Source organism: Oreochromis niloticus, linkage group LG11 (genome assembly GCF_001858045.2).
Source record: "Oreochromis niloticus isolate F11D_XX linkage group LG11, O_niloticus_UMD_NMBU, whole genome shotgun sequence".
Taxonomy (NCBI): domain Eukaryota; kingdom Metazoa; phylum Chordata; class Actinopteri; order Cichliformes; family Cichlidae; genus Oreochromis; species Oreochromis niloticus.
The window spans coordinates 22,325,948-22,353,839 of record NC_031976.2 but is presented as its reverse complement, the minus strand read 5'-3'; the positions used below and the strand labels follow the sequence as shown (position 1 = coordinate 22,353,839).

The window sequence follows — 27,892 nt, the reverse complement described above, 5'->3', positions numbered from 1 at the left end:
AAGCTTTGATCAGTAAAAATCATTCTTTATCCTGGAGGAACCTGGCTGATAACATTAGTAAGTCTAAGCACTTTAATGAGCTTTATTGGTGTACCTACATCCTGATAACCACTTAATCCAAAGATTGATGTGAACGTCATCCCTGACTTTCACATCAAGTCATAAATGCACTTTCCATGCCCTGACAGAAACAACTCCCTCATGTTCGATAACTAGCAGTTTTTACCATTTCCTGGATATTGCAGTGAGTAACTCTGAATCAGAAATGAAAGGAAAACAAATTATTACACTTAAGGTTTATTCATTGCTGAAATATAATCAACTACTGACTTCTCAGTAAATAATGTGATAGAAATCTACTAAAACTATTATTTTTCTTTAGAAGAAAAAAAAAAACAAGGCTTGACAGGGGTATGAACATTTCATATGTGTGAATAAAGTGACAAGATGTATTTTGAAATTATTTTTCTTTAAAAGAAAAAAAAAACGAGGCTTAACAGTAAGAATATGATTGCAACTCAGCAAAAAGTAAAAAGGTAGAAGGGGTAAGTATAAGATTGGCATGAAGACTGATTGGGTTACACACATAAATACATGGAATATTACATTTGTTTCTATCATGATAGGTCCTTGTTTTAACACACCGTGAAGTACTGTAGAAATAATCACTGCTAAAAAGAGCATACAAATAACATGAGATAAACATGTGTTACAGTCCACTTGTTTAACCTGTTTTCAATCTCTTGGTATAAAAGCTAGGAAGATCTCAAATAAATGAAGTAAAGTGAACATCATAAGCAAGGCTTCTTGTAAGTTTTTCGTCATTTTGGCAGGAGAGGGGTCCTTGTAATGCTAATTACCAGCAACGTTGACATTTTATCTATGTGTGATTAACTCACTAGGGAATATAGAGCAACTTTCAAATCAGGTTCACACTACAAACTTCTGGGGATATACTGAATAAACCATCACATACTGTAGGAGTGATTTCACAACCTCAGCAAAAAACTTGACCAGAGAACAAACATGCACTGACAAACTATCAACAAAGGTCTTTGTCCCCGTGTCCCTACTCCTAATAAATGCACTTTACAGTTTTAAAAAAATCCTCAGAGCCTCTAATTGAACAACAACAAGACAAAATACACAGCAGAGACGTTTATCATACAGCAAGAGGTGTAGCGGGGCTTCTAGTTATGGGTAAGAGATACATTAGCAGGTCATTTCACCTAAACTTGTCTAGTAACTGCACAGTGTCAGCCAAGCATAGTGTCAATGCACTTAAGGGGTTAATTAATGATCCTATGGAAACAGTCACGTCTTTGAAAACACCTTCCAACATAATCTGGAAGAATTTCTGGAGATATTTTATAGGACACTCTACAGTAGTTGTTAACACACTCATTCTAATAGTCAGCAGAGTAGATGCAACAGAGACACGAGGCAAATTTTCCTTAAGGCAGCAGATGCCTTTTCAAGTCCCTTTTTTTTTTTCTCTCACTTCCTATTTTAGAACTGAAACATCCCTCTTGTATGCCACTCTCTTCAGAAACCAGGAAGCTCAGTATCTGTATGGTCCCTGTAGGAATGGCATCTCCTCATGACCCTCACGGGTCTGTCTTTCTCCCGGTCTTTTTGAAAGCTTCAGCCTCTTAGCATCTCCCCTCTGCAGTCCTTTAGCCCTGCGTCGGCAGGACACTTTGTGCCTGTGAAGAAGAGTAGCATTCCAAAAGCGAGCGGAGCAGCGTCGGCAGGAGAAAGTCCCTCTGGCACGGTGGGAGGCCCGATGAATGAAGACTGCCAAAGGCCTGTGAGACTGCTTCCCACACACACTGCACCTAAGTCGCTCCTGAGTGCTCAAGGCTTTTTGTGGGTGTTTAACTGCCATGTGGACAAGCAGCCCCGCTTTACGGGAAAACACAGAATTGGGGCATATTGGACAGCCAAAACGTTTCACAGGAACTTTGAGAGATGACAGGATCTGCACTTTCATTCCACCAGTGTTGACAAGCTTATATCCACCACCACCTGATCCTCCTCCTCGCCTAATTGTCAAACGAAGAGAGCCTTGTTTTTTATTCAACTGCCCTCTTATTGTACAACTGATCTTTCTCTTTCGTTTGATTCCATCAAATCTGACTAAATCTTGAGATTCCCATTTATTTCCCTTCCAATCTCTCCTGTTGGACTTTTTTTTTTTCTTCTTGTGTCGTCTCATGTCATCGTGTGACGACTGGACGTCGCAGTCGAGGGTTTGGTGGGGCTGGGTGCCTGACTGATGATGGGGATGATGGTGGGAGTGATGATGATGGTGATGCAGATGATGATGTTCAGTGGAGGGCAGTTCCGTGAGGGGCTGGAACGGGGCCGTGGTGTGAAGAGTTCGGCTACGGGATCCAGCTGGATATATGTGCTCTCCTTTAACTCCGGCTGGAGAATGCGGGTGTTGCGGGGGCATGACTGTAGAGTTGGGAGGAAGCGGCTGAGAGTAAGCTGGGGCCGCAGAGGCAGAAGACTGAGTAGCTGCAGCATCATAAAACAGGGGAGAATAACCAGCTGGTGGCTGTGGGGGTGCTTGTTGGTGGCTATGAGTGACAACACTTAGACTTTGCCCTCCGTGGCCTTCGTTGGAAGGTGCCATCTGAAGCAGTGCATTCGTGGCAGCCTCACTCTCAGAGGTTGACTGATTAACATCACTCCCACCTCGGTTGTCTCCAGACCCACTGTTGCCTTCTTGTGGGTTAGACTGTTCAGGGCGGGTCATGCCATGCTGAGACTGCCTGTGTCGAGTGAGGCTGTTAGAGTAAGCAAACGCTTTCCCACATACCTCACAGCAGAAAAGCTTTTCACCCCCACCTTCATGGACCGTCTGGTGATGGGCAGTCAAGTGAAAGTGGTGACGGAACGACTTCCAGCATATAGCGCAGGTGTAGAGTCGAGGTGGCGGTGGGGGCTGTGGTTGGGGTGGGGGAGGAGGCTGCGGCTGGGGGTTGGTGTCTTGAGGCTTGACGTCTTGGGAGTAGGGATAGTAGGAGGAGGTGCTTGGTGCTTGGTTCTGGCTCCTGTCTTGGGCCACGCTACATTGAGGATTTGGGTTAAAGCTGTTAAGGTTCTCTGGAGCCGGTGTGGTGGGCACCTCTTCCATCTCCCCTTTCTGGTGGAGTTTACTGTGCCTCCTGAGGCTCTGGGAGTAACCAAACTCTTTCCCACAGATGCTGCATTTGTAATTCTTTGCCCCGGAGTGGACTGTTTGATGCTTGCTGAGGTGGAAAGCTTCTCTGAAATACTTCCCACAAACAGTGCAGTGATGGGGCTTCTCTCCTGTGTGGATGCGATCGTGCCTGCGCAGGGTCTCGCGGCGTGCAAATCCCTTACCACAGACACTACAGAGGTGAGTGCGTGGGAGCCCGCTGGGCCCCATTCTGGGGGCGTACTGCCTACGTTTGGGGGGCTGTCCGCCAGCTGCAGGATCTTTCTTAGCTCTTGGTTTGCGGGGACGTTTTGGTTTGGCAGTAGGATTCTGCGGGTTGCTGCTCATAGCCTCTTGACTCCCACCACCTCTGAAATTCTTATCCATACCAGACGTAGATGAAGGTGAGCCCAGAGGTCCTAAACCAAGACCACCTAGCAGACCTCCTATGATGTCTCCCCTGTCATCCCCTCTATTTCCACTGTTACTAGCTGCTGTTATAGCAGAGATTGCATTATTCACAGAGCTAGTGACATCATCTTCTGAGTCATCCAGTAGAGAAGAGAGGGGCAGGTGGGGCTGTTGCTGCGGATGGTGGTGCTGGTTGTGGGTCTGTGAATGTGGATGCAGTGTTGGCGCCAGGGGTGCCTTTCTCAGAGCTGGGCCCGCCATCCCACTTCCACATGGGGAGGCACCAGAGTAGCATGGAGATGGATTACCTTGAGAACGGTGGTCATCATGGTAGCCTGTGTAACGATTCCGAGAGTAGTCAGTGGGGTATTTACCATCTGCTCTGTCCCTGTCATTTGAATTCCCTCCCCTTCCAGACTGAAACAGACCATCACATCCTAAACCTGATTTTGGTTCTCCTTCCCTCACAATGATTACACCATCCTCTTCCTCAGTTTTCCCATAAATAACCCCTCTATTGCTTTGATAAGTTCCCCCTCCTCCATTACCTCCTCCACCCCCTCCCTCGACTCTGTCCTCACCATCAGTTCCTGTCTTGCTGCCCCGTTGTTTGGGTCCCCTACCTGGCTTGCCGCAGGTGCCTGAGGCAGCATGGTTGAGTAGAGAGGTGCTCTCACGGAAGGCACGACCACAGGCGGGACATCGGAATGGCTTTTCCTCATGTATCTTCTCATGCCGTGTCAGTGACTCTCTACGATTAAAAGCCCGAGAGCAGGTGGAGCAGCCATATGGGCGGGCTGATGAGTGTATAACACCATGTTGCAGGAGATGCCCTTTTTTCTTAAAGCCTTTGCCACAATCAGGGCAATGAAATATTTTGTCTGGGCTAGAACAAGAATTGGAAGAGGGTTGGGGAGGTTCTTGGGTCGAATGGGGAAGGCTTGGATCAGACTGTGTTTTTATGTGAACAGGGTTTGGGCCAGTAGTGGCAGTATTGCTAGTACCTGCTGCGGTTGGCTCATGCATGCGCATATGCCTGCGAAGGCTTGAAAGTTGAGGGAAGCTTTTGCCACACTCTCCACAGCTATAAACTGGCTCTGTGTCAGACTCTGTGGTGTTGGGTTGCATTGAGCTCTGGTTATCAGATTTAGAAAGGTGAGAATCATTAGTAACCAGTACTGAGGCAGCAGTGGAAGAGGGAGCAGAGGAGGAGGAAGAAGAAACTACTGATGAGGATGATGATGATGAGGCAAGCAGGGATGACGGTTCTCCACCCATGTTTGACATACCCACCCCGCTCCCAATTAAAGCTGGCGGCTGACCATGATTTAGCCCCCCGTTACTACTAGTGCTGGGATTACCACTGTGGCTACTGTGCCCATGGTTGCTAGTGCTACTACTGTTGTCAGATTTTCTCTGTGGCAAATAGCCGGCCATAGCTTTCTTCCTCCTACTGCTACTGCTGCTGCTATTACTACTTCCACCTCCGCTGCTTTCCCCTTTACCGTCATCCTTAGACAGGGATAAATGAAGCGGCAAAGGTAGGGGCAAACCTGCTTCCTGCTGCATCAGAGAAGCTATCTGATTTGACGAGAGTACAGGAATGCCCTGGAAGTCAAAGCCGCCCAGCGATGAGGGCTGAGAGCCTGGGTGGAGAGGGTGGTGAGGATGAGAATGAGAGTGAGGATGAGAAAGGGTGTGCGGTGGAAGCTGCTGCTGCTGGGGTGGTTGCTGTGGAGTCTGCTGTGGCTGGGGAGTAGAGTGGCCATGAGTGTGAGAAGAGTGCAAAGCAGGAGGCGGAGCAAGGCTAGTACTAGGCTCCCCACCTGTCTGACTTAAGCCAATCCCTAAATGGTTATGAGTTCCCTGTTGAACAAGAAACTGTTCTAAACTAGCATTAGCAGGCACCCCAGAAAGAAAATACTGATTAGCGGCTAACATGCAACTAAACTGTTGATGAAGGCTCCGTGCATCAGACTGGGCCCCAACCAACTGGTGTCCCAATGAGCTGACTGCACTGCTGCTAGAAGGGTTATTAGAGGTTGCCACAGAGGTTGAAGGGGAAGGAGAAGAAGAGGAGGGGCCAGGTGATGCCTGGGGGACAGAGAGGCCGGGATGCAGAGGAGGGGGGGGTGGAGGTGCTGATGTTACTAATCCTCCTAATCCCCCAGCGCTCCCACTACTGCTACTTCCCCCAGCAAAGTGCTCAAAGCGGCCTACACCTGGGTGTAACTGCTCCTGTGCTAGTGCTGCCTCAGACGGGTGGAAAGAGCGCAGGAACTGTGGATAGCCTGAAGAATGGCTTGAGCTGCTGCTGCTCATCTTGCTTGACTTTGAACGAGAGCTCTGAGATGAGGAAGGCTGTTGTTGTAAAGGTGGGGGAGGAGGGGCACTCATCTTGGCAAAAATGGAGGCAGAATCAGAAAAGGCGTTACCTCTAGACCCCTGCAGGGGGCCCAAGCCAAGTCCAGACAGAAGAGCTCCAGGGGACTCAGCCTGCTGCTGCTGCTGCTGCTGGAGTTGATGCTGGTGAAGCTGCACTTGCTGCTGATGCTGTAGTTGTCGATCTAAACCAAGGCCTTTGAATTGGTGGGCCTGGTGCCCACTTAACATCTCTATAATGTCCAGATTGTATTTTCCAAATTGGAACATTTCCCACTCACTGGCACATGGGGATGCAGGTGCCAAACCTCCAGCACTAGGGGCGGCGAAAATGATCCCACCACTGACTGGTGAAAGACAAACTTAACCCTAAGGGTGATACTAACCTACGACTTCTTTTTCAAGAAATACTTAAATGATAGCTTAAAACTAAAAGTTCGTCTCTCCAGATTGTTTAGGTCTGGTGCTGCTACTCTCTGTTGATCATCCACTGCCCACGCACTACTTCCAAACTGAGAGGGGTAGCCGAGACGACAATCTGATGATCAGACGGTAAAACGTGTCTTTTGGCAGGTAGATAAGATCCACCTAATTTTAAAACTTGCTTAGAATAGTTTTTATTGAGAAGCAGTTCAAATGACGACTTCTTGTTTCCTTTACTGCGCTCCTTCACCTAAGCAAGATTCCTCATCGGTGTTCAGCCAAGAAGTTCCTACAGCTGAAAACACAAAATCAAAAATGGGTGAAAGTCATAGCATTACTACACAGTCTATAAATGTATTTAAAATTCACTTATGCCCCTTCTATAACAGTCCTTTAATCTATTGAGGTCAATTTGTATATGCTTAAATCTCAGCCTCAAATTAAACTGCAGCAATACACAGACTATAGTGAGGATGACACAACCCACCAACTTGACTAAGTAGCCTTTACTTTTAATAAATACGGCATTTATACCTAAAGTGAATACTTCTTATAAATGGAAACATTTAGTTGAGATGTGACCAATACACAACTACTGCTGTTAGACTGGAAAAGTGAAGATTTCTATTGGTATTAGGAAAAGAATCAATTAACAAATCAAGCTTAGCATTTCACAGCTACTGAGCAAACTAGTAAATACATTCAACATTTTACAATTTGTAATGACTTACCGGTATGTAGTTCTTGTGGACTGCAGCACAACTAGAATTGCTGCATAAAGGCCAATTCCTTTATTATTAGACTCATAATTGCTACGGAAGACAAAGTTATTTTTAAAGCATTTTTAGCGTCTATGCTTACAGGTGCACTGTATGAAACTAGGCAGATTTTTATCTAACCCTTTAACCCTAACATGCTGCAGCAGTTCGTGAAGAATCTCGTGTGTTTTACATTATGAATACAGCATGTGCGTCTCTCTAATAACAACAGTTACTCAGGAAGATGTAGAGAGAGAGAGACGTGTGGCAGTGTTCCACGAAAAACCACATCACACAGCAGATTTCTTGGTTCTGGTTAAGAGCAGGTGTGTGTGTGTAAAAACTGGTTGTTTTGACTTCTTAAAGCCTTACACTACACGGATTATATGTTATTTTTACTGATTACTTTCTCTCCACCAGTGGTGAAACAACAAAGACATTTTGCATTACTTTTAACCTACACTACTTAGACACTAGCGGACTTCTTTCTATATTTTACCACATCTTCTGTAAGAATTCGCAACTTCAGTAACAGTTCTCGCACTGTAACCTCTTTTATATAGTGCAAGAAAACATGAGAGTCGGGCGTTTATTGTAAACGTACAGTCAAATGAAAAACTGAGTACACAACATGATTCCGTAGCTTGTGGTGCCACCTTTAACAGTAATAACTTTAAGTAATCATCAGTATGCGCTCATCAGTCTCTCACATTATTGTGGAGAAAATTTCAGCACACTCTTTATTACAATGTGGCTTCGGTTTATTTAAGGTTTGCGGGCATTCATTTAAGCACAGCTCTCTTGAAGTTGTGCCACAGCATTTCAATCATGTTGAGCTCTGGACTTTGGGCCATTGCAACGCCTTGATTCTTTCCTTTTTAAGCTGGTGTGCTTGGGATCATCGTCCTGCTGCACGACCCAATTTCAGCCAAGGACAGATGGCCTCACATGTGACTCTAGAATACTTTGGTATACAGAGGAGGAGTTCATCAACTCAATGGCTGCAAGGTCTCCAAGTTTTGTACTTGAAAAACAAACCCAAATCTTCAGTCCTCCACCACTGTGTTTGACAGCTGGTATGAGGTGTCTGTGCTGATACTCTGTGTTTGTTTTCCACCAGGCAATGCGTAAACACACACCTGAATGCTCCAGACCAGCAAACTGCCAAAATGTCTGCTTTTACAGCTTCTTATCCTCTTAATTTCTATGGATACAGTAAGGGTGTACTTAGTTTTTCACAGGACTAGTACGACTCATTAAATCGCTCTTTTTCTCGTGGCTGTATTTCAGAAGGTGTCAGGGTTTTCAGTAGAACTCACCCTTGTGATAAGAGAAACTTCAAAGATGCATGTTGAAGACACAAATTAATCAAATATATAATTTATGTTTAAAAGGACCTCATTTAATGAGGTTTTTCACTCTTAAGAATCCTTTTAAAGATATGTTTCTGTATAACTTGAATCATTAGACACATGGGACACAGCTAGCCAATTATCAAGACTTCACTTTCCAACATTAAACTATTCCATCATTTAAATGCAAATAAAACTGCCTTGCAAAAAAATAAAGTTTTCATTCAAATTTGGCAATAATCATGCATGTTTTAGCCCCAAAATGTACAAAACCAACAGTGCTGACTTAGTTATTTCAATGTTATTGTGTCATTTATCACACAATTTAAAAGGTAGTTTTAATCTTAAAGGTCCATGAGCAGGTTATAATATATATAAGGAATGTTTTAAAAAAGATTAACAGTAATGATCAATTACCTGAGCAGGTATGATGGATGTAATTACACAGCAATAGTAGGTGTATAGTACCTTAATACAGATCAAGAGGGTGGCTGATCTGCAGATATATAGGTATATTTCTTATTAGCACTTTTATTTTTACTTCTTTACGCTTTATGTGAACAGACCTTAAACAGATTTTCTTTGTGCCTCTGGTAGCAATAAACTTAAACCAATCTAACCTCCACTACCAACAAGCTTGGACACAATCTGCATAGTTTATTAAAACAAGTAGGCATAAATGCACGTTGCAATAAAAAATATTATGAAGTTGTTCCCATTTATTCAAATCCTGGGATGGCTTAAAGTGAACTGTCTACAGCAGATTCACTCACTTTTCTCACCTCTTTAAAAAAATCTTACCGTTTCCTCTAATTGATGCGATGAAGCTAGAGGGGAGTGAGCTCCCCGGGCAGATGAGGAAGATAATCTATCGCACATTTGACTGCCTCTCATTTTATAATGCACCTCGGCAATCCTGTAAAGAAGGGCAGAAAATGCTCAAATTAACACAGTGTCGCTGTACAGTGTAAACATTAGCAGTCCGTTACAGGCGCCAGTTATAACGGATGCACTTGAGGTGGCATCCTGAAATAGTATTGGCTAACATTTGGAGGAAAGTGCGGGGAAGAAGAAAAAAAACACACACAGAGAAAACATTGGAGGCGCTTGCATGCAAAACTTCACGGTTCTCCTTAGCATCGTATTTTACACTGGCTCGGCGTGTTTAGCTGTTTGCTGCCACACACACACACACACACACACACGCAGTCTACAAAACCACATAACCGACCACCCGCTAATGTTAGCCGTCATTTTAAACCACAAAAATACAGGCACGCCGACTGCCGTTAACACTGTGATGCTAGCGTTAGCATATACATCTGCGTAACCTATAATCGGCAAATGTTTACCTACGCATCCAGTTGCAGGGCACAGTTGCAGACGGATGAGGCCTGTCACGCCTTCTTCTAACCGCCTAGCTAGCTATCGTCCGCTTCCATTTCTGCGTGCTGTTTTCCAGTCGTTAGCCAGAGCCATTTTCACTGATGCTGAGCTGGGTGAACGCTTGCACCGTTCCCCCCAAGAAATCGACGCCGACGGGTACCGCAGCCGCCTCCTCGCCATTTGATTACGACATGTTGCGCTGTCAGTGAGCTTTTGCTTGATGTTTCGGCGGCCGAGAAAAATTAGGATGCTCGGTGATAATATTTTTGGGTAAAAGTGAGTGACGTGTGCTCCCTTAACATTGGTCCTTTCCGGCCCTTGTAATATTTCCGGGTAGCAGCAGCGGGGCTCACAGACGGCGGTTTAGGGCTCACAGCGGATTCAGCACCTTTGGTTGCATGCTGGGCTAAAAGATGAGCATTTTCACATCGCCTGCTACACCAGGGTACAGACCCTGTGTCATTGCATTACAAGTTATCAGTATCCGTGAAGCACTTTACCCCCCCACAGGCTCCAATATGCATGCCTTGGAGGCCTAGAAATACTTATTATGTTATCCTACACAGGGCATTGAAAATATAAAGAAATTGAGTGAAAGTAAAATAAAATATTTTCCCACTGGTGATTTAAGCTGCTATGATTTTGTGGTTAAGCACAGGCCACACACTGTAGCTGAACAGAAGGCTACATATCAGGAGAATAAAGCCTGTGTGATCCCTAATATCCCAAAAATCACCAGAGTTATTAAATGTATTAGTTTTTATTCCATTTAGATTTTTTTAATGGATTTTTGTGTTTCAGTTTAATTTTTTATTAGCTTTAGGATTAGTTTAGTTATCGTTATTGTTATAATTATTAGGTATTAGAAAAAAAAACAACACATCAGCACAACACATCATGCCATAGTCTCAGTAAACAGTGTATGTTGATGCTTATTTGGTTTGCAAAGAATAAACTCAAGAACATTTTCTGCTTATTTATATTTGATTGCAGTATTTTGTCAGTTAGGCTTTTTAAAAAGTCTAATTCTGAATTTAGGTAAATAAAATGTCAGGTGTGACAGTGATGCAGTGCCTAGCACTGTCACCTCTCAGCGGGATTGCCCGGGGTTTAAATCCACCAACTGGTCGGGCCTTTCTGTGCATGTTCCCCGTGTGTCTCTGGGTTCCTCCCACAGTCCAAAGACATCCATGTTCAGTTAATTGGTGTGATTGTAGGTGTGAATGGGAGTGTGAATTGTTGTCTGTTTCTCTAGACTGGCAACCTGCCCAGGGTGTTCCCTACCTTTGGTGCTATACAGCTGTGATAGGCTCCAGCTGTCCTGCAACCCTAAAATTGGATGAGCAGTTAAGAAGATGGTAAATGAGCCGGTACTTATGTAATGCTTTTCTGCTCTATTTGAGCACTCAAAGCATTATCTTACTGCAAGCCTCGTTCACACACAGGCTTTTTCTACACCAAAGCACTTTTAACATCAACTTAGGGTACAGTATCTTGCCCAAGGGTACTTCAACCTGCAGAGTAGGAGAGCCGTCAAACCAACAGCCCTCTGATTGGTAGATGACGTGCTCCATCTCAAGATCTACAGCCACAGGTGGATGGATGAAACTAAAATGTTTGTTCCCACATCATTTTATTTTTCTGCTTACTTTTTGTTAACGGTATAAATCTTGGCATGTATCTTTTTTGCAATTTTTTTAAAACGAGTGCACATTCACATTAATGAACCATTAAAAAAAACCCACAAATATGTAGAAAAACTTAAGTGCAGTCTCAAAAACGTGTGCATTACAGATCAGAGTGACTCTACAGAAACGCTAAACATTCACACATTTAGTTTTTTGGACTAAGCTGTATTTAAAATCATTTGTCAGGATTTGGAAATGCTTTTAATTTTCTATATTTTCTATATTTCTATACAAATGTAGAGGGTGACAGAAGGGGATTCTAGGGTTAGGGTAAGATGGAGGGAGGTGAACTGAAGTTGCGACCCCTAACAGGAGCAGTCCAGTGTTTTACCTAATTTGTATGGATGTGTATTAAGGTGTATAAAAGCTGTACTGCTAATGATGATTAATATCTGCAAGAGGTGCTTCTTGAAATACTTTGCTCTCAGACTCCAGGCTTATTTGTGATTCCTAGGGTGTTTAAAAGTAGAACTCAGCTTCAGCTTTCAGGCCCCACATTATCGCTACTTTTAAGATCAGGCTTAAAGCTTTCCTCTTTAATGAAGCATATAGTTAGGGCTGGATCCTGAATCCTCCATTAGTTACACTGAAATAGGTCTAAGCTGCTGGGGGATTCCCATGATGCACTGAGTGTTTCTCCTTCAGTCACTTTTTTCACTCACTATGTGTTTACACACTCCTCTGCTGGAGGTTTCTTCCTGTTAAAAGTGAGTTTTTCCTTCCTATTGTCGCCAAAGCGCTTGCTCATAGGGGGTCATGTGATTGTCTGGGTCGTCTCTGTACTCTTTGTATTATTGTACCATCTTTACCTTAAAAATATAAAGCACTTTGAGTCAATTGTTGTTGTGATTTGGCACTATATAATGTAATGTAATTGAATACACTCAGCTTGCAGTTAATAGATAAGTAAAAACAGATCTGCAGTTGTAAGCTTTGCAGAGTCAAATAACTGACTGTATGCTGAGTAAATAAGTCTTAAAGGCATTTTTTTCCCTCTATCTCAACAACAAATCTGCACAACACAGTTCAGTGTTTGATTGCCAACAATAGGTCGGGGTAACTAAGCTATTTAATAATGTTTAGTAGTTACCAAATCTGTGCAAAACAGTGAACTTAGGAAGCTCATCCTCAGGCTAAATAATCATTTTATTATTCTTTTCAATGGATTCAGTTATCCAAATCACAAGAGGGGTGAGTAATTTCACGCCTCTCTGAGTTTTAACAGTTTTAACCAGCGTGGTTAAAACTGAGCAAAGAATCTCTTACGATTGCTGTTTGCAGTTTAGATATTCATGTAAATGTATCTAGCTCCTCGTTAACTTCTCATCATTTATAGGAAACAGGGTATCCTTTAATTTCTTTTTTACTGTTTTTACAATGTTTGCTGTTGCAGTGCAGATTAAAACTGAAATGACTCAGGTTGACATATGTTACAGAATGTACTACAGTACATAGTGCTACAAAATGCACTATAGTTAGCTTCAGACATTACTGGATGTGTTTTCAGGTTATCTTTTTCTTGCCATCTTTGTGTATTCGAGATCATCAGGTGTGCTGTGCTGAGATAGAGCTCATATACAGCAAATGTCGTCATTTGAGTACTGTAGTCCATATTATGACTCAGCTTAGTAAAGAGAATCTATTTTAGCTGTAAGTTTCGATTGCAGTTGCAAAAACCATCAACCGCTGTGAAGAAGCTGTCTTTTATGAGAATCTCCCCATCAAAGAGGAAGAAGAGCAAGAGCTGTTGAGTCTGTTGCAGCAGCAAAGCTCATTAGAGTTACCAACCTGAGAAGTCACCAATTAACACCACCTCAGATTAGATCCCACATCAATGCTTCCCAGTGCTGAAGTAGGAAAACCACATCAGCATCAACTCTTTGCGTGAATTAGACATAAATTGCTCCACAGAAACTACTGCTGAAGGAGAGCAATTAAGAGAATTGCTTGGGACAAACAACAAGAGGACTTGACATACAAAACAATGGAAACAGAAAATATCTGTATGAGTAGTTTTCTCACTAAATGGTGAAGGCGTGGGGCTATAATTTAAATATCTTTTAAATAGAGTGAGTCAGATCACACGTGCAGGCTCTACAAGGTCTGTTTGACCATGAACAGTGATTGGGTGGCACATGAGATGACCTCTACAGTCATGTGACCTAAAACTAGCTGAGATGCTTTGGAATGAATTGAATGGCACCTGAAAAGCCACCAGTGGGAATGCCTTCAACACCTGCAAAGCTGCAAAGCCTCCAGGTGATGATCTGAAGCAGACATTGCCAAATGTGAAAAAACTGTTATAAAGACAAACAGTAGTTACTTTGAAACTTTGAAGATGTCAACAAAATTATGAAACATATTTTGGTTCAGTTGAGTTTCTTTTCATTCCTGCATCCTGCATAATATGCACATGTAACTGTTTTTGGAAACAGTAAAAATAAAGGAAGAAAAATGAGTGAGTCACAGCGTTCAAACCTTTTCACAGGTACTTGTTTATTGTGTGTTAATATGAGTTTTGAGAGGCGTTGGACAGTTTGGGCAGTGCATTTACTGATATCTACAAACAGTCAGATGATATTATGTTCTGCTTTTTTTGTCGGTCCTGTGTAAGGCAACAGAAATAGCTTTAAGGGTGAGTTACAGTCTGAGCAAAGCCTTCTTGCACAGCTCATCCTGGAGCCACTGAACCTCCTGGTGGTGAAATGTGCAAACTACAACGACTCTGACGCATCAGAGGCAGATAGTGCCTAAATCAAACATAATCATTTTTGTGCCCTCTTGTGTAGCCCCTGAAAGAATTATTTCTGTGTCAGCACAGTGGCTGTTATCTGCCCCTTCATACATCTCAGTGCAATAAATGTATTCACAAGAGGTTTTAAATATGAGCTGCGGAGCCCTTGTTTCACCATAGGAATCCAGCACGTCCAGCAGTGATATAACTTTGCAGCCCAGACGGTCTCGAGCTGTAAATTATACGAAAACAATTCCACCTTTTTCATTTTATTTAAAAGTGCAGTTGTCCGCTCCCAGTAGCACTGCATAGCCATACTGTAGCTTATATAACATCTCACAGGCAGATGATATGGGATTTCATTATACAACCAGTCTGTGTGCTCACTAACCTACTGAACATTAAAAGGGCCTTTTTTTTTTTCCAAATATAGGAGGAGCTTTTAGTTTGACTCCTTATAAAACACCAGTTTGCCTTATGATTACTGTTATGATAACCCATATTTATTAACATACTGATGCTGAGCAAGCCACTGGTGTCAGATCTGGTTATTATCTTAAAAGTTTGACTCACAGATTGTTACAAATCAATAAATAAATACACTTCAGTGACAGAAGCAAGCTTCCATAGAAGTGTTTTATTTCTACTCCACTAGATTTTATCAGGTTACTAGTTACATGCAGATTTTACGTGAGAAACAATAATCTGTCGCAGTTATATAATATATAGTGCAATGTTATACTGTAAATATGTCGGAGCAGATATTGTTTATGATAATAACACACTTGACATTTTCATCGTCGGAGACTGTTTTTATGTTGCACTATTAAGACGTTCGTGCAGGTAAGAGCTCTGAAAACAACTGAAAAGTAGCTCATTTATCTAAACTACAGAGCTCATTATTCACACCTTGGCTTAGATATGATTTCATTGTGCACCCAGTGAGCACACACATCAGTGTGATATATTGCTAAGTCTTAAATAGGTTTGAGAAAACAGGCACTCCAGGGTGTTTGTAGGTATTATGAAGTGCTTTAAAATGCAGAGGAACAATGTTTACCTCGGGGATTAATAAAGTATCATTTGAAACCCAAGTGCGATGCTGATAACTCGGTTTACAGTGTTAATGTATTTACAAGGAAACTGAATGCTGCTCATCTTTAACATGTCCCGTGCTGAGATGACTGGGAACGCAGAGGGTTTTTTTCTTATGATTTAATGACAAAAGAAAAAGTTGGGAAGCACTTTAAAGTATGGTGCAGGTGAAGTCCTGAATTCACTCAGACAGAAGAGTTGAAAAGACGAGCATTAACGCAAGAAAAGAATGACAATTTTTTTCCCACCAACTTTATTATACAAATTCTTTGTAAGTCACTGTCGTATCCAAGGGGATCAATGCATTGAACAATAACAAAAGGGTCGTTTCGAAATTTATAGGCGTCAAAATAAATCCATGAATTTTTTTTTTCCCAATACTGGACACTGTCCCTGTCCGTTTCAGATGGCCATTAAAGAATCCGCACTCTAAATGAATTCATAATGGTTAAAAACACACACCATATTCATTCATTTCCTTCTGAAAAGGAGCTTTTCAGCCTCACTCGCCTGTCTATTCGCTCTCCTCTGTGAAAAAAGTAAATAACCCCTGTGGCCATCTAGGAGGGTGTGACGATAAAAAGACAACAAAATGTTATGAGTTTGGCACTGTACAGTTCATTAAATACTAACACAGAATTTTTCTGAATCTTCAAATTAATGCCGAAGAGATCACTTAAAATATTCTGATTGTACTAGCTATACAAAATACAATACTTGCACAAATTAGATTAACCATTTATAAAATTGTGATAATGAGCTTCGATGGATATGGCTTGTGAGATATTACAGACTTTGCTACAGACCTTTTGTGGCTCTATTAAAAAAGTCTAACACTACTGTATGTCACCTGTCCTATTTCCCTGAAAAAGACACTGCACTCAAAGCAATCAGGTTTCCATTAGACGCCTGTTTTGTCTCCAACCTGTGTAATAAACATTCATTCGATACATACATACATTATGGCATCATGGGTTCAGCGTGTACAACCCATTTTTAAGTTACTGGGGCAGGCTGCCGCAGAAGAGACAGCAGACTGCATGTGATGTTGAAATCACTTCTGGCCCATCCCAAACTCATCTATCCCTCGCCGTCATCTACGCGTACGTTTAGAAGGCTGCAGATTATTCAATACCAGAGTGGAAACCTAAGTAATCACTTAAGATCAAGAAGTCATAAGGCCGATGTCTAGGCACAGTACATACAGCTGGAAAAATGGCCATATAGGCATCAATGACCCTAAAATCCAGGCATCCTGTAAAAATGCCTCTCAATGAAATGGAGCTGGCATGCATCAAGATTTGGAATGTCTTAAAAACTCGAGTTTATGACCAGATGTATGAAAAACCAACTAGTCGCGAGAATGCTAGTTATCTAAAAACAATAAACACTTAAATCCCACCAAGTAAAAGAACATCACATCGTAAGATAATTGTTAATAATAACCATAACAGTTATAATAATTATTAATAATAACACTCCATCATATTCATAACAACTACATTTAGCACTGTGTGTAGGAAGATTGTCCAAATGTGTTTCTGTTTATCAGCATTTCATCTCTGTAGCTTTTCCACATGACTGAACACAAAAGAAAGGAAAAGGAAAAGAAAGCCGGAGCAAGTTCGTTCTTTGATCGGCGTAATTACCGCCGATTTCTGTTTAAAAAAAGAAAAAGAAAAAGAAAAAAGAAAATCCTCTCCCAGTATAATACCTTCCATTGATTGGTCACACTTTCAGCCGTGCTTGTACAGAATGTAAACCTTGAGGACACGATACAAAGTGTGCTTGTATCTGGTGCAAATATCAGGGGCTAGATTTGTGCAAAGTTTAGTCTCTGATTCTCTTTGAACTGTGCTTAAATTTCTCTTGTTTTTTTGTACACATTAATACTTAATACATCATGACAATATCAACACAAAATCAATAGAAAGAGATAGCATTTTATATGGACCACAGATATCACATACTACAGTATATAGGATAGCCCTTAGTATTGAAAAGCGTTGTTATTGATGAAGATTTTTTTTTTCTCTTTTCTGTTTTTTTTTTTTTTCATATTGGCTGAAGTGCGTTATGATACAGCAAGGTCTTTGTCTTGAAGATGGGAAGGGCTTCCTAACCATCCGAGTCTCTTATATGGCACACTGGAGCCGTGCAGGAGAGGACCTCAGGTCGCCCTCACTCCTGACTCTGAGGGTTTCGGCTTGCTCTGAAGCCAATCCTTCTGTCTGTACAAAATGTTGCTGACTTTTTAATAACTTGTCACCTGGTGATAATAATTAAATGGTGATTGTCAGACCAGCTTCCTGTGTGGGATTTTCTTTGTATCTCCATAAATGGCTTGTAAGGACAGTTGTGTAAGTGCAACCTCTGCGTCATGGTCTATCGTTTGTGCTCTGTGGAGAAGCCTCTGCCCTTCGTTAGAGTGAGTTGCCTCTTTATTGGTAAACTGAACACATACGTCTGTTCTTTTATCTCTTGATTTTGTATGTTTATGTCAAGATTTTTTGGAACATCGTGACTGATGGCTCTATAATATTTGGTAGCCCGTTGTGTTTGGGTTTTCTTCAAACAGGTAGGTCCTGATCTATAGATGAAAACATTAAGAAAAACTCACCCATAATCTTATATCAGCTTACGCTCCCGTAGTGTAACAGTAATGAGAGTGTGAGTTCCTCTGGAGGTTTAATCTAAGGTCACATGGAAAAGTAGGCAACCCATGGAATCAGATCGGTAATGTGGATACGTCCTCAGTTCCCGTCGTGTCAGACTGCTGTGTGTCGCTCAGAAACAGAGCCTGTCTTGTCCTCTAGGTTATACAGGAAGCAAGAAAGAAAAAATCAGTTCTGTCTCACTGTGTCAGCACGAGGTCGGTGCAGAAGAGTTCACCAGGCACACAGTTCATCATTCAGCCTCGTCTGGTCCATCGGGCTCTTCATCTGAGAGTCAGTTTAATAAATCTTCGTCGGTGAGGGCCGAGCGGAGTGGCAGTCCAGGTAGTTGGCTCAGTTCTTTGAAATTCTGTGTTAGGATATTCCACACGGGCCTCCGCTTCCTTTACCCTTTTTTTTTATTAATATCATCTGGTTTCCTATCTAATATGGCTCCTGAGTACTTTTTGAAAAAAATATATAAAAACTAAAGTATGAACGGCATTTCTGTTGGTTTATTTCACCCTCCCAGTCAGTCCTTCTACAAGTAATGGCACCGCTGTATATGGCAATACGGCAAATTCAGATACAAAATATGGCTGATGTAGGCTATCACATAACTGGAACAGATGTCCCCTACCTAATTTTTAGTTTTTATAAGTAAGTCATATTTAAGCTATTTAATTACAAGATAACACTAATTTGAATAGCCTAAACACATTATACTGTTACAATACTTTATACTTCTAGTTGTATTTCTTGTAGCTGAATGTCTAATAGTTAAATGCAGAAGGGTGATATATTCCTGTACCTTTAATCTAAACTCTACATTAGGCACTGACCTCACACCGTCACCTCATTTTTACTCCCCGTCCTGATCCCCTGACTGCCTCCTCCCCCGCCCCCTCCAGACCCCCACCGCCCCCTCCGGGAATGAAATGTAGTTGCTCAATTGTGTTCTGCCGTTTCGCTGCGAAAGCCATCCTCCGGGCGCTGTGGCCCCCTAGTGTTCCCGTTCCCATGACTACTCCGGCTCCGGGCCCCTCCCCGGCCCAGCCCATGCCCCCGCTCATGTGCCCCGTCATAGGCGTGGTCCTCTCCTGCTCCCGTCCGGACGTGGGATGAGAGTTCATCTTGATCATGTGGTGCCGGTCGAGGGAAGGCGTTGCACAGACGTTCTGCTGGGACTGGGCCTTCTGCTGGCGAGGCAGGGTGGGGACGATCCCGCTTCCCGTGTGGGCGTACGGATCTACAACACCCATCCCACCGACGCCCATCCTTTCCTCCAAATGGTCTGGGGACATGAGCAGCCGTTCCTGTCTCTCCTGCCTGTCCTGCCTGTCCTGCCTGTCCTGGGTCTTCCTGGTGAGCGTCTGCGTGTTGGAGTTCTTATTGGAGGCAGCCATGGCTTTGTAGTACTGGTGTTGCTGGTTCTTGGAGAGCCGGGACAGGGTCCCGGTGTTTCCAGGGACGTCACCCATGTTGAGCAGCTGGTCGGTGGACTTAACTTTTCTCGGAGGTTTGGAGAGAGTGTCGTAGTTGGGGTTGTGCTGGGGCTCTGGGGGATCCAGAGGGTAAGGATTGGGAGTGGGTGAAGCAGGCATGCCAGAAGGTGGCGGTGGGATCCAGGGCCGAGCCGCATGTCTAGGGAGGGTCCCTCGCCCACTGAGGGTGTAGTCTCCACCCCAGTGGAGATGGTGCTGAGACGACTGCAGGGCCGGCTGGGCTGTGTGAGGCCGGCGCTTGGTGGTGCAGTACCCAGATGAGTACTCGTCAAGACCTTTCTCTGCAAGCCAAACAAAAGTTCTCTGAATTGTTTATCACCGCAGTAAATAGCATGAGCACATAATGATGCATCGTGCATTTCACGGCACCCGTGTCAAGAGTGTCGCTCTGCTTCAGCACTTACAAAACAGCTGCAGAAAAAGCAGCATAAGGGGAGCGCAGCTTAGACGGAACATGTCTCATTCCTGGAAAAGCGCGATACTCACCGAGCCGTTTGAGTGAGGAGTATCTGTTGAGCTCAGGCTTGGTGGCACTCTCGTACGAGGGCGGCAGCTGGGCCAGGTTGTGCAGGGAGTGGTGGAAGGAAGGCTGCGATTTGGTGTTGTTGTGCTTACTGGAGAGCAGGGTGCCTCCAGCTGCCAGCTGAGCATTGTTCATCCGAGGTGTGCGTTCTGCAGAGACCAAAGGGAGAAGACGACGGTGTGTTAAATGAGATTTGCTCCTCTGGATATAGCGCGATGCACATAGCAGAGTGTGAATCTTCTAACATTCACTGAAAGCGACAGATTTGAACTCGCTTTCAGCACTAACACAAGCAACCAAAAATATGATAATCATTATTATTGTTGAAATGAATGAGTCTACTTTTGAGCTCCAAACGAAGCTGAATGAAGTAAATGAAGCATCCAAGTGATTACATGCAATTTACATGGGAGCCCGGCTTTCATCAGCTGCCTTACCGATAGTTGCAGTGTGCTTGGGACTGGAGCCTGATGAGTGGATGAAATTGTGTTGCAAATTGCCCACTGTAAGTGAAAAGAACATGAAGTAATCAGCTCACAAAATGGATGTCAGGCAGTTGAGCGGTGTCTTCAACTAAAAGGAATAAGGAAACTTTACGTACGTATCTACCTAAATCAATTCATTTTCACATGATCACATAAGCACCCATCTCCACATTCTTGTGCAATTAACTACTTTAATAATGAAGTGGAGAATTAGAGACACAGAGGACCCCAAAATTATCATTTATAGATGACCATGGCCCTCGCAGAGAAATTAGCGAGGTTAAAGATTCATTTTTTAGCACATCACCACTGAAAATTCTTAATTTATTCTCTCTCATAAACAGCGGCAAAGATATCTTGATGGAGGAACACAGAAAAAAAAAGCTGCATCCATTTACAGACGTGACGAGCACAAAGTGCCTCTGCATAAAGAGAGGATGCTGTTACAAAAGTGCACCTCTGATCGTGCTATTCACTAACGCTCTACGAGCCCTAGACTCTCACATCTGTTGTCTTTGCTGGGCAGCCCGGGGGCGTAGAGATTTTTCGGCGGTCTCCCCAGTGTCCCCTGGCCGTCTCCTACAGCCAGAGCCACGCTGTTGTTTCTCTCATCCTGCTGGACTGGGCTCGACTGGTGCCGCAACATGTCCACCAGGGCTCTAAAGATGCCATAAAAAAAGCAATAAAGGAAACATGAGATAAAAATGGCAACAGGGTATGGGCACTAAATTCTTCCCCCCATGAATGCTGTTTTTGGATTGCAAATAAGCAAAATATCAGCCATCTATGTGAGGATGAAGGCTTAAATATAAATAAATGTGAACGTTAATCTTGTGGTCGGACAGGTTTGCACCGTCTTTCATAATCACCAGTTAACTGTGTGGATAAATTTAAGTACAATGATGAATAAATATGGAAAATGTGAAACCAAAATAACACGCAGGGCTTCCCTGAGGAGATCAACCAACACTTCGTTTTGGTCTACAACTGTCATCTTCCATGACTGATGCAACTAGTAAAAGCACCAAAAGGCCCATCTTTATTGCCAAGACGACGGCCCATATATGAGATAAGAAAGCCAAGAGGAAATCAAAACAGCCATGATTTCCGCAGCAGTCACTCGATGAAGATCAAATATGTTTCAGCTGATGACTAATAACATTTTTCTGGGCCCAGAATGATGAATGTAGGCCATTTATGGAGTCCTGAAAACCTAATTTCATTACAATATTCATACATCAAAATGAAGTACTGAATTCAGCAATGAGGTGTGATGAAATTTAAAACAAAAACCAAAAAACGTGTAAGCCTCACCTGGGCATGTTCAGGTCCCTTTGGTTGGCTTCCTGTTGCACCTTGTTGAAGACCACCTTGATGCCTACTGCGACAGCCACCATAAACACAACCACGCCACCGATGACAAAGCCCGTGTTGTGGCTCTGCTGCTTCAGTGGATCAAAGTCTGGGTCAGAACCTGAGTCATCTGGTGTAATCATGGGCTCCGTCTGTGGCTTGGCCCAGTCTGGAGAGTCGTAGTTTTTACAGTTGTCCTGGTCCAGTTGGCGACTTCGGTCTGGACAGCAGAAGCGGTAGTGGCAGGTTCCGCAGCAATAGATGAATGTGTCCTTGGAACAGTTGAAAGCGCTGTCAAAGTGTCCCATTACGTCGTAATATCCTCTGCATCCGTCCACCCATACATCCATTACAGGTGCCACCTGGGCTGCACCTAGGGGAGGTGCGAGGGCCTCTGCTGAAGTTACATTCTTGGGGAACATTACCTGGGGCAGGGGTCTCGGAGGAGTCTCTAGAACTTCCTCTGCGGTTTCTGGGAGTGTCTCCGGAGTTTTTGTCCTTCCTTGGAGAGCAGCTGGCCTGAGGTTGGCCTGGATGGCGAGGAGCATGAGCGAGGAGCTGGAACCAGTGTCGGGCTCCTCCGTGAACGGTCTCCCTGAGCGGTCTAGGTGCTGAGGAGGTGGGGACGGAGAGGCCTCCACGACGGTAGCAAGAGGGGCAGTGAGGAGGGAGAGGAGGGAGACAGCGAGGACTCGGAGATTGGTGGTGGGCGGCATTTTTACATGACTAAGACATCTATTTTCTTTTATTGAGTCAATGCAGTTGCAACGGTGTATCCGCTTCTGCAGTTTAACCCACTAAAATGGCATGTGATGCATTCAGCATGTACTGGGTACTGGAGTTTCATTCAGTAATGCTGGCTGATGAAATCGCAAATCTGATTTTTTGTGTTGTTCGTATTTATAAGGTGTTATAATAATAGAAAAGGTCGGGAACAATAAAAATGAAAAAAACAGTACAAACAGTATCAAAATGTTTTTGTAAGTTTCAATAATTGGTGATAATGGTATTAAAATGTTTTTAATTTCCTGTTAGAAGGGAGCTCTGAAAGTGTAATGACTTCATCTCTTGCCCTCTAAAATCCCCTCTCGATTCGAGAACACTCAAATGGATGCGGTTTAGTAAAAAGCACAGATTGAAAACAACAATCTTCATGCTTTTAGTCCTTAATGCCTCATCCTACATGTCCTACTGAACAAAAGAACAAACATCTCATTTACTACCAGGGGTGAAATTACGCTTTGCAACCACAAAGTTAGGAGCAAGTATTTTTAATAGAATATGGCATTCCTGTACATTCCTGCGCTGATGGCACTTAAAGAATAGACTATGGCCAGTTTTTTGTTAAATGTAAACAAGTTTATCTGTTCTCTTCATTCCTTTTACAGTCCGGCACTACGTCATTCAGAAATGGCACTTGTTTAACCTGTAAGCAAATCCTTTCTGGGGGGGGAAGAAAATAGGAAAAAGATATTAAATCTATTTTGTTTTTATATATTCGGCACTTTTTGCCATAGTAAACAATCAAATGGAAATAAATGACTGCACCACTGATAAATACTGTCCATTAGTGTGGCCTAGTTTCTATAGAGTACCGCATTATCTCCACGTTAGCCTGTTCTCGGCACCCATCACATCTATAGATACACTGTGTACTTTATCTCAGTCTTTTCTATGGCTGGATTATTGTGCTCAGTACTCGCCTGGCACGGACCGTTACTGTGACTGGGCTGTGGGTGATAATGAGAATGGCTCTGGTTAAGTGCTAGAAGACCGCAAGCACTGAAAATTGGGAGTAATCATAAAGCAAAGAAACGACTCCCAGCCTGTGAAATACATTGCAAAAATGAGGCAAATGTCATGATTTTAAGTGCTCTGCCTTCAGCTTGTAGGCACAAAATGTTGCCCGTGTCACTCAACTGTGTCGCTAATTAGATATGAAGTGAATGGCACATTGCTTCTCCGTGTGACATGTCTCTCTAAGTAAAATTATTCCTGATTTGTCTCCGATGTTGAAAGAATATCACTTTTGTGGAGAAATATGTAAATGTGTGAAGTTATTGTGTTGGAGGTGTTGGCAATAATAGACAGAGGCAGATCTGTCTCCCACAGAAATTATAATTATATGTAATTATCAAAATGTCCCTATCTGTAGCAGAGAATGTAGGCACAGATGGGGGAGACAGAATGCTGAAATCACCGAGGGCTCCACTTGTTTCAGTTACATGCTCCTCTAACCTTCTGAGGAGAGTTCAGTGGAGGAAAAATGAGAAACACGAAGCACAGCAGCTCTCCCACTGACTAATGTTCCAAAAGAGTTCTCCGGGTGATTTTTTTTCCCTTCTTGTCGTTTCTAAGTGTTCTGCTTGATTTCCACAACTGTCTTCGGGTTTACGTACGGACAAATCTGGAAAAGCGTTGGCCGAATGTCCACTGCAATACAAACGAGAGACATTAGATTAGAAAGCAGCTCTGCAACCTCTTCTCCACACTTACTGACCCTTTTTGTGAGTGTGTGTGATCATTTTGGGTACACACACGCACACCACAGTTATTTTTATTAAATGCATCGTGGAAAGCTGCAAGTGTGTGTGCGTGTGTTTTAGTGTGCCTGTTTGGTTGCAGGAGGAACACTCTCCTGAAAAGCCAATGATAGAGAACGGGAGCAGAGGGATAAATGCAGGGTAGGGATTTAAATGAGCAAAGAGATTGTGGCGAGCGGGAAGAGCCAGAGGTATAGATGCAGAGACGACCATGAGTGGGAGGGCGGTGTGTGGGTGGCACAGAATCAAGTACATTTCTCCCAGCACTTACCAATACAACACATCACACAAACAGCACCACCAAACAGATCTGCAAACACAGTCCATGCCACACGCAAGAGGAGAAGAGAAGTGCTAATCAGGACTGCAAATCAACCGCTGTTGGAAGAGTAAGAGGGAAAGAATGTGAAACAGTAAAGAAACCCTTTACTGTGCGAGTGTGTACATGCGTGCATGTGAGAGGATAAAGCCGGCATTCTGTAAACCCCCTCGTAGTCGGTCTCTGCCTCTCTCCTTTATTCCTCTTGCTCCCCTCCTTTTCCTCTTTCTCCCTCTTTCTGCCTTTCTCTCTTTCTCAGATTCTGTGCGTGGGTTGAGGCAGCTAACTCTCTCAGAATAGCACTGCAGCTCTGTCTGTGTGTGAGTGAAAGAGGCAGTGAAAGAGAAGGGAGGTAGAATCCAATCTACACCCATTAGCCAAACCAGATTTCAAAGTCACATCTGCACGTCTCCTTCTCAACACGATGACACCTGATGCCTCGCACCGTCATCCGCCAACGCTGCCCAACTCTCCCGTCACCGTAATGTCTGTGCTCTGCTCTTAATCTTTCCACTTCATGAGGATTTTCTGACCAAATCCTTAAACCGCTCCTGCTAAACGTGCATATGCAGATGCCCAACATTGACATTTTCACCCTGAATGTATTTAAACTACAGAAGACTGATCCATTGCAACCCCCCCTGCTATTATTCATAAATCTGGTCCTCTAGATGTCTGTATGTGGCGCTGAAGCAATGCAGCAGAGAGGGAGGGAGAGAGGAAGAACTGTACCAAAGGGGTGAAAGGCACACATTCACATGTGTGAAGATGCAGCCCTGACTTGCATGGCCACAGGAGGGAGGACAACCCAATCACTTACAACTCCAAATTCCTAGATTTGCGAGTGTGTCAAAGCAAACGAACCTTGGGGCCTCTCTCACTGCAGGAGCTGTGCAAACGGCTGGGCATGCAATCATTTCAACAGGTGTTTGCTGAAAAAATTCAAACAAAATGGCCCCTTTTTTTCCCTTCTTCTTTTTTTCCTTTAGACGTGCTGTTGCAAAACGCGCTGTGGTGTGAAACCTTTAGGGGGAGGGGGAAGAAATCGCGCAAACAAGTCGTGTGTTGCGTGTGCGCAAAAAGACGTCTAATTGCAGCGAAAGCCGCGCGGAGCAGCGGCTGCTTTTGGTCTCACCGGCGAATATATGCTGCGCAATTACTTTGCATCAGACCAACCGATGTGGACACAGACTCCTCAGACTATACTACATCCTTCATTGTGTTAATAAGTTGCAACTTGCAACGAACAAGCATGCGGGTTATGGACATGACTTGCATCTATCAGTAGGCTAAGAGTGCGTGGGTGTATCCGTGCCGGTGTGTGTGTAGTCCGGCTGGATGAGTCGGTGTGTGCGTGTGATATCAGTGTTCTTAATACCAATATGGTTATAATGTCGCAGTTTGCTGCCACTTGTCGATTAAAGTGATTAAGAGGTGGGGGGGAAAAAAAGAGGTGTTCGCGGAATAAAGCCCGCAGATGTTTGTGTGGCGCAGATTTCATTCAAATGTTTTTGTTTGACAGCCTCCAGGTCAGCGGATGCGTCTAAACTGATGCCAAACTCAATTTTCATGCACGCACAAACACACAGAGGACTTATCAATCAGCTTTTGATTGCAATTCCGTAATTGGCGTTGCATTAATAAAAGGTGCATAATGTCGTGCCTTACCTGTGCGCTGCTGTGGGGGGGTTTGATGCTGAAAAGGAGCGCTGGAAGAGCCTGCGCACTGTATCTCCGCGGTTTCTCAGATGGCAGCCTGTTATTGTAGCAGAAGATGGTGAACTGTTGCTGGATGTGCCACTTGTTTTAATTGCCCGTGTGTTTTAGAAGTGCAGCAAATCTCGATCGGTCTTGTTGTGTCTCCATCAGGCTATTGATAATCCATCATGACGGCGGAAAGACGAAGGGGGGGAAACGCGAGCGGGAGAGGAGGGGAGAGAGAGAGTCGGTGAACAACGAGATGTTCTGAGATTTTCTGATACATGTGACAAAGCACTTCATCTACACACTACGTCGGAAATTTCCGCCTGGTGTGCGGCACAAGTTAGCCTGCAGAGTAACTATCCCGGACAGCACGCAAAGTAGCCGGATTCGCATGTCAGGTGCGCAAAAATGTGAAGCTTTTCACCAACAAAATATCCGCCAGGCTCACTTTCTCCATCTAGAAACTGACTGAGACTGGTTCAGTTAATCGTTTCCACGCGATAGCCTATAGGTTACACCGCCTAAACTGCGACTGGCCTCACGGAGGTCCACCAGTGGGGGAGCGCTGTGATTGGCCGGTCAGACGGGCGCTGATGAGACTCCGAGCTCCGCTCGGCGCTGATGGTCAATAGGCCCATTCAACTGGTGGTGTTCATCTTTACTCTCCTCCATTTAATTTCCATCTTTAGTTGAGTGCCCTTGAAGGCCTGCATACGTTTTACTGGCTCTGATAAAAATTAATAAATAAACATAAACGAAAAAAAAAGTGTCGACCAGGGATTTGGCTGCTGTTCTTTCCGAAGAAGTAAAAAATAACGAATTGGAAAAAAATGTATAAAAGCCCCCCCCCGGAAAAAAAAGGAAGAAAACTTGCAAAATTTAAAGCAGCCGGTAAAGTGAGGGGAAGATCCAAAGTGTGTGTTTGTGTACGTGTGTGTGCGAGAAAGAGAGAGAGAGAGAAAAGAGAGACACAGACATGGTTGCCACAGCAACTGTGTCATTATGTTGGTGGCAATTATGAAAGCGATGAAAACGGGGAAGGGGAGAGGATTGGCGCAAAAGCCTTAACACTGAAGCGTGAACGAAACTGTCAATTAGACTCAAACCTACACTGACAAGTCTTGATTTCTGTGAGTGTAGGACGAGCCGGGCAGGTGGAAATCCAGAGAAGAAAAAAGAGGATAGTTGGATGAGAGGTAACGGTAGGTTTGTAAGAGATCAAGTTGGCTCGTGTTTGCGCCGTCTTACAAACCTCGTGATCCTCTGAGATCAACACCACGCATGAATGAAACCGGGTTTAGGATCGATCCCCCGACGACTGTCCTCCCAATAAACGCAATCACTGATTGCACATCAGGCCTACAGTATGAGTCACGCACTTATGTGA

General features: G+C 43.7%; 2 protein-coding genes across 6 annotated transcripts; both read right to left on the bottom strand.

Annotated features, from left to right (window-relative positions):
- Positions 1-281: 281 nt before the first annotated feature.
- On the bottom strand, positions 282-10,346 carry si:dkeyp-69b9.6 (uncharacterized). 4 transcript variants are annotated; one of them, XM_005455372.4, is made up of 4 exons: positions 9,869-10,346; positions 9,318-9,432; positions 4,225-6,701; positions 282-3,936 (listed from the first exon to the last, which is right to left on the bottom strand). In XM_005455372.4, the coding sequence occupies exons 3-4, from the start codon at positions 6,251-6,253 to the stop codon at positions 1,562-1,564; spliced, it is 4,404 nt and encodes a 1,467-aa protein (XP_005455429.1). In that variant the 5' UTR covers positions 6,254-6,701; positions 9,318-9,432; positions 9,869-10,346; the 3' UTR covers positions 282-1,561. The 4 variants fall into 4 exon arrangements, with proteins under 4 accessions (XP_005455429.1, XP_005455427.1, XP_005455426.1 ...); XM_005455370.4 differs by adding an exon at positions 7,138-7,218 and having other exon boundaries at positions 282-6,701; positions 9,869-10,345; XM_005455369.4 differs by having other exon boundaries at positions 282-6,701; positions 9,869-10,345.
- Positions 10,347-15,652: 5,306 nt separating this feature from the next.
- On the bottom strand, positions 15,653-27,425 carry shisa7a (shisa family member 7a). Of its 2 annotated transcripts, none has more exons than XM_005455364.4 (6): positions 26,470-27,425; positions 21,901-24,372; positions 21,091-21,245; positions 20,539-20,604; positions 20,065-20,250; positions 15,653-19,859 (listed from the first exon to the last, which is right to left on the bottom strand). In XM_005455364.4, exons 2-6 carry the CDS (start codon positions 22,653-22,655, stop codon positions 18,925-18,927), a joined length of 2,097 nt encoding a protein of 698 aa, XP_005455421.2. In that variant the 5' UTR covers positions 22,656-24,372; positions 26,470-27,425; the 3' UTR covers positions 15,653-18,924. The 2 variants fall into 2 exon arrangements, with proteins under 2 accessions (XP_005455421.2, XP_025767600.1); XM_025911815.1 differs by lacking the exon at positions 26,470-27,425 and adding an exon at positions 24,754-25,388.
- Positions 27,426-27,892: the final 467 nt, after the last annotated feature.

Excerpts from the sequence above, each read along its gene's own strand:
- si:dkeyp-69b9.6 (XM_005455370.4), bottom strand. The coding sequence starts at position 6,253 with ATGTTCCAATTTGGAAAATACAATCTGGACATTATAGAGATGTTAAGT.
- shisa7a (XM_005455364.4), bottom strand. The coding sequence starts at position 22,655 with ATGCCGCCCACCACCAATCTCCGAGTCCTCGCTGTCTCCCTCCTCTCC. Across the intron at positions 21,246-21,900 it reads AGGGACCTGAACATGCCCAG|AGCCCTGGTGGACATGTTGC; the intron begins GTGAGGCTTACA and ends TGGCATCTTTAG. Across the intron at positions 20,251-20,538 it reads CAAGCACACTGCAACTATCG|AACGCACACCTCGGATGAAC; the intron begins GTAAGGCAGCTG and ends TGGTCTCTGCAG.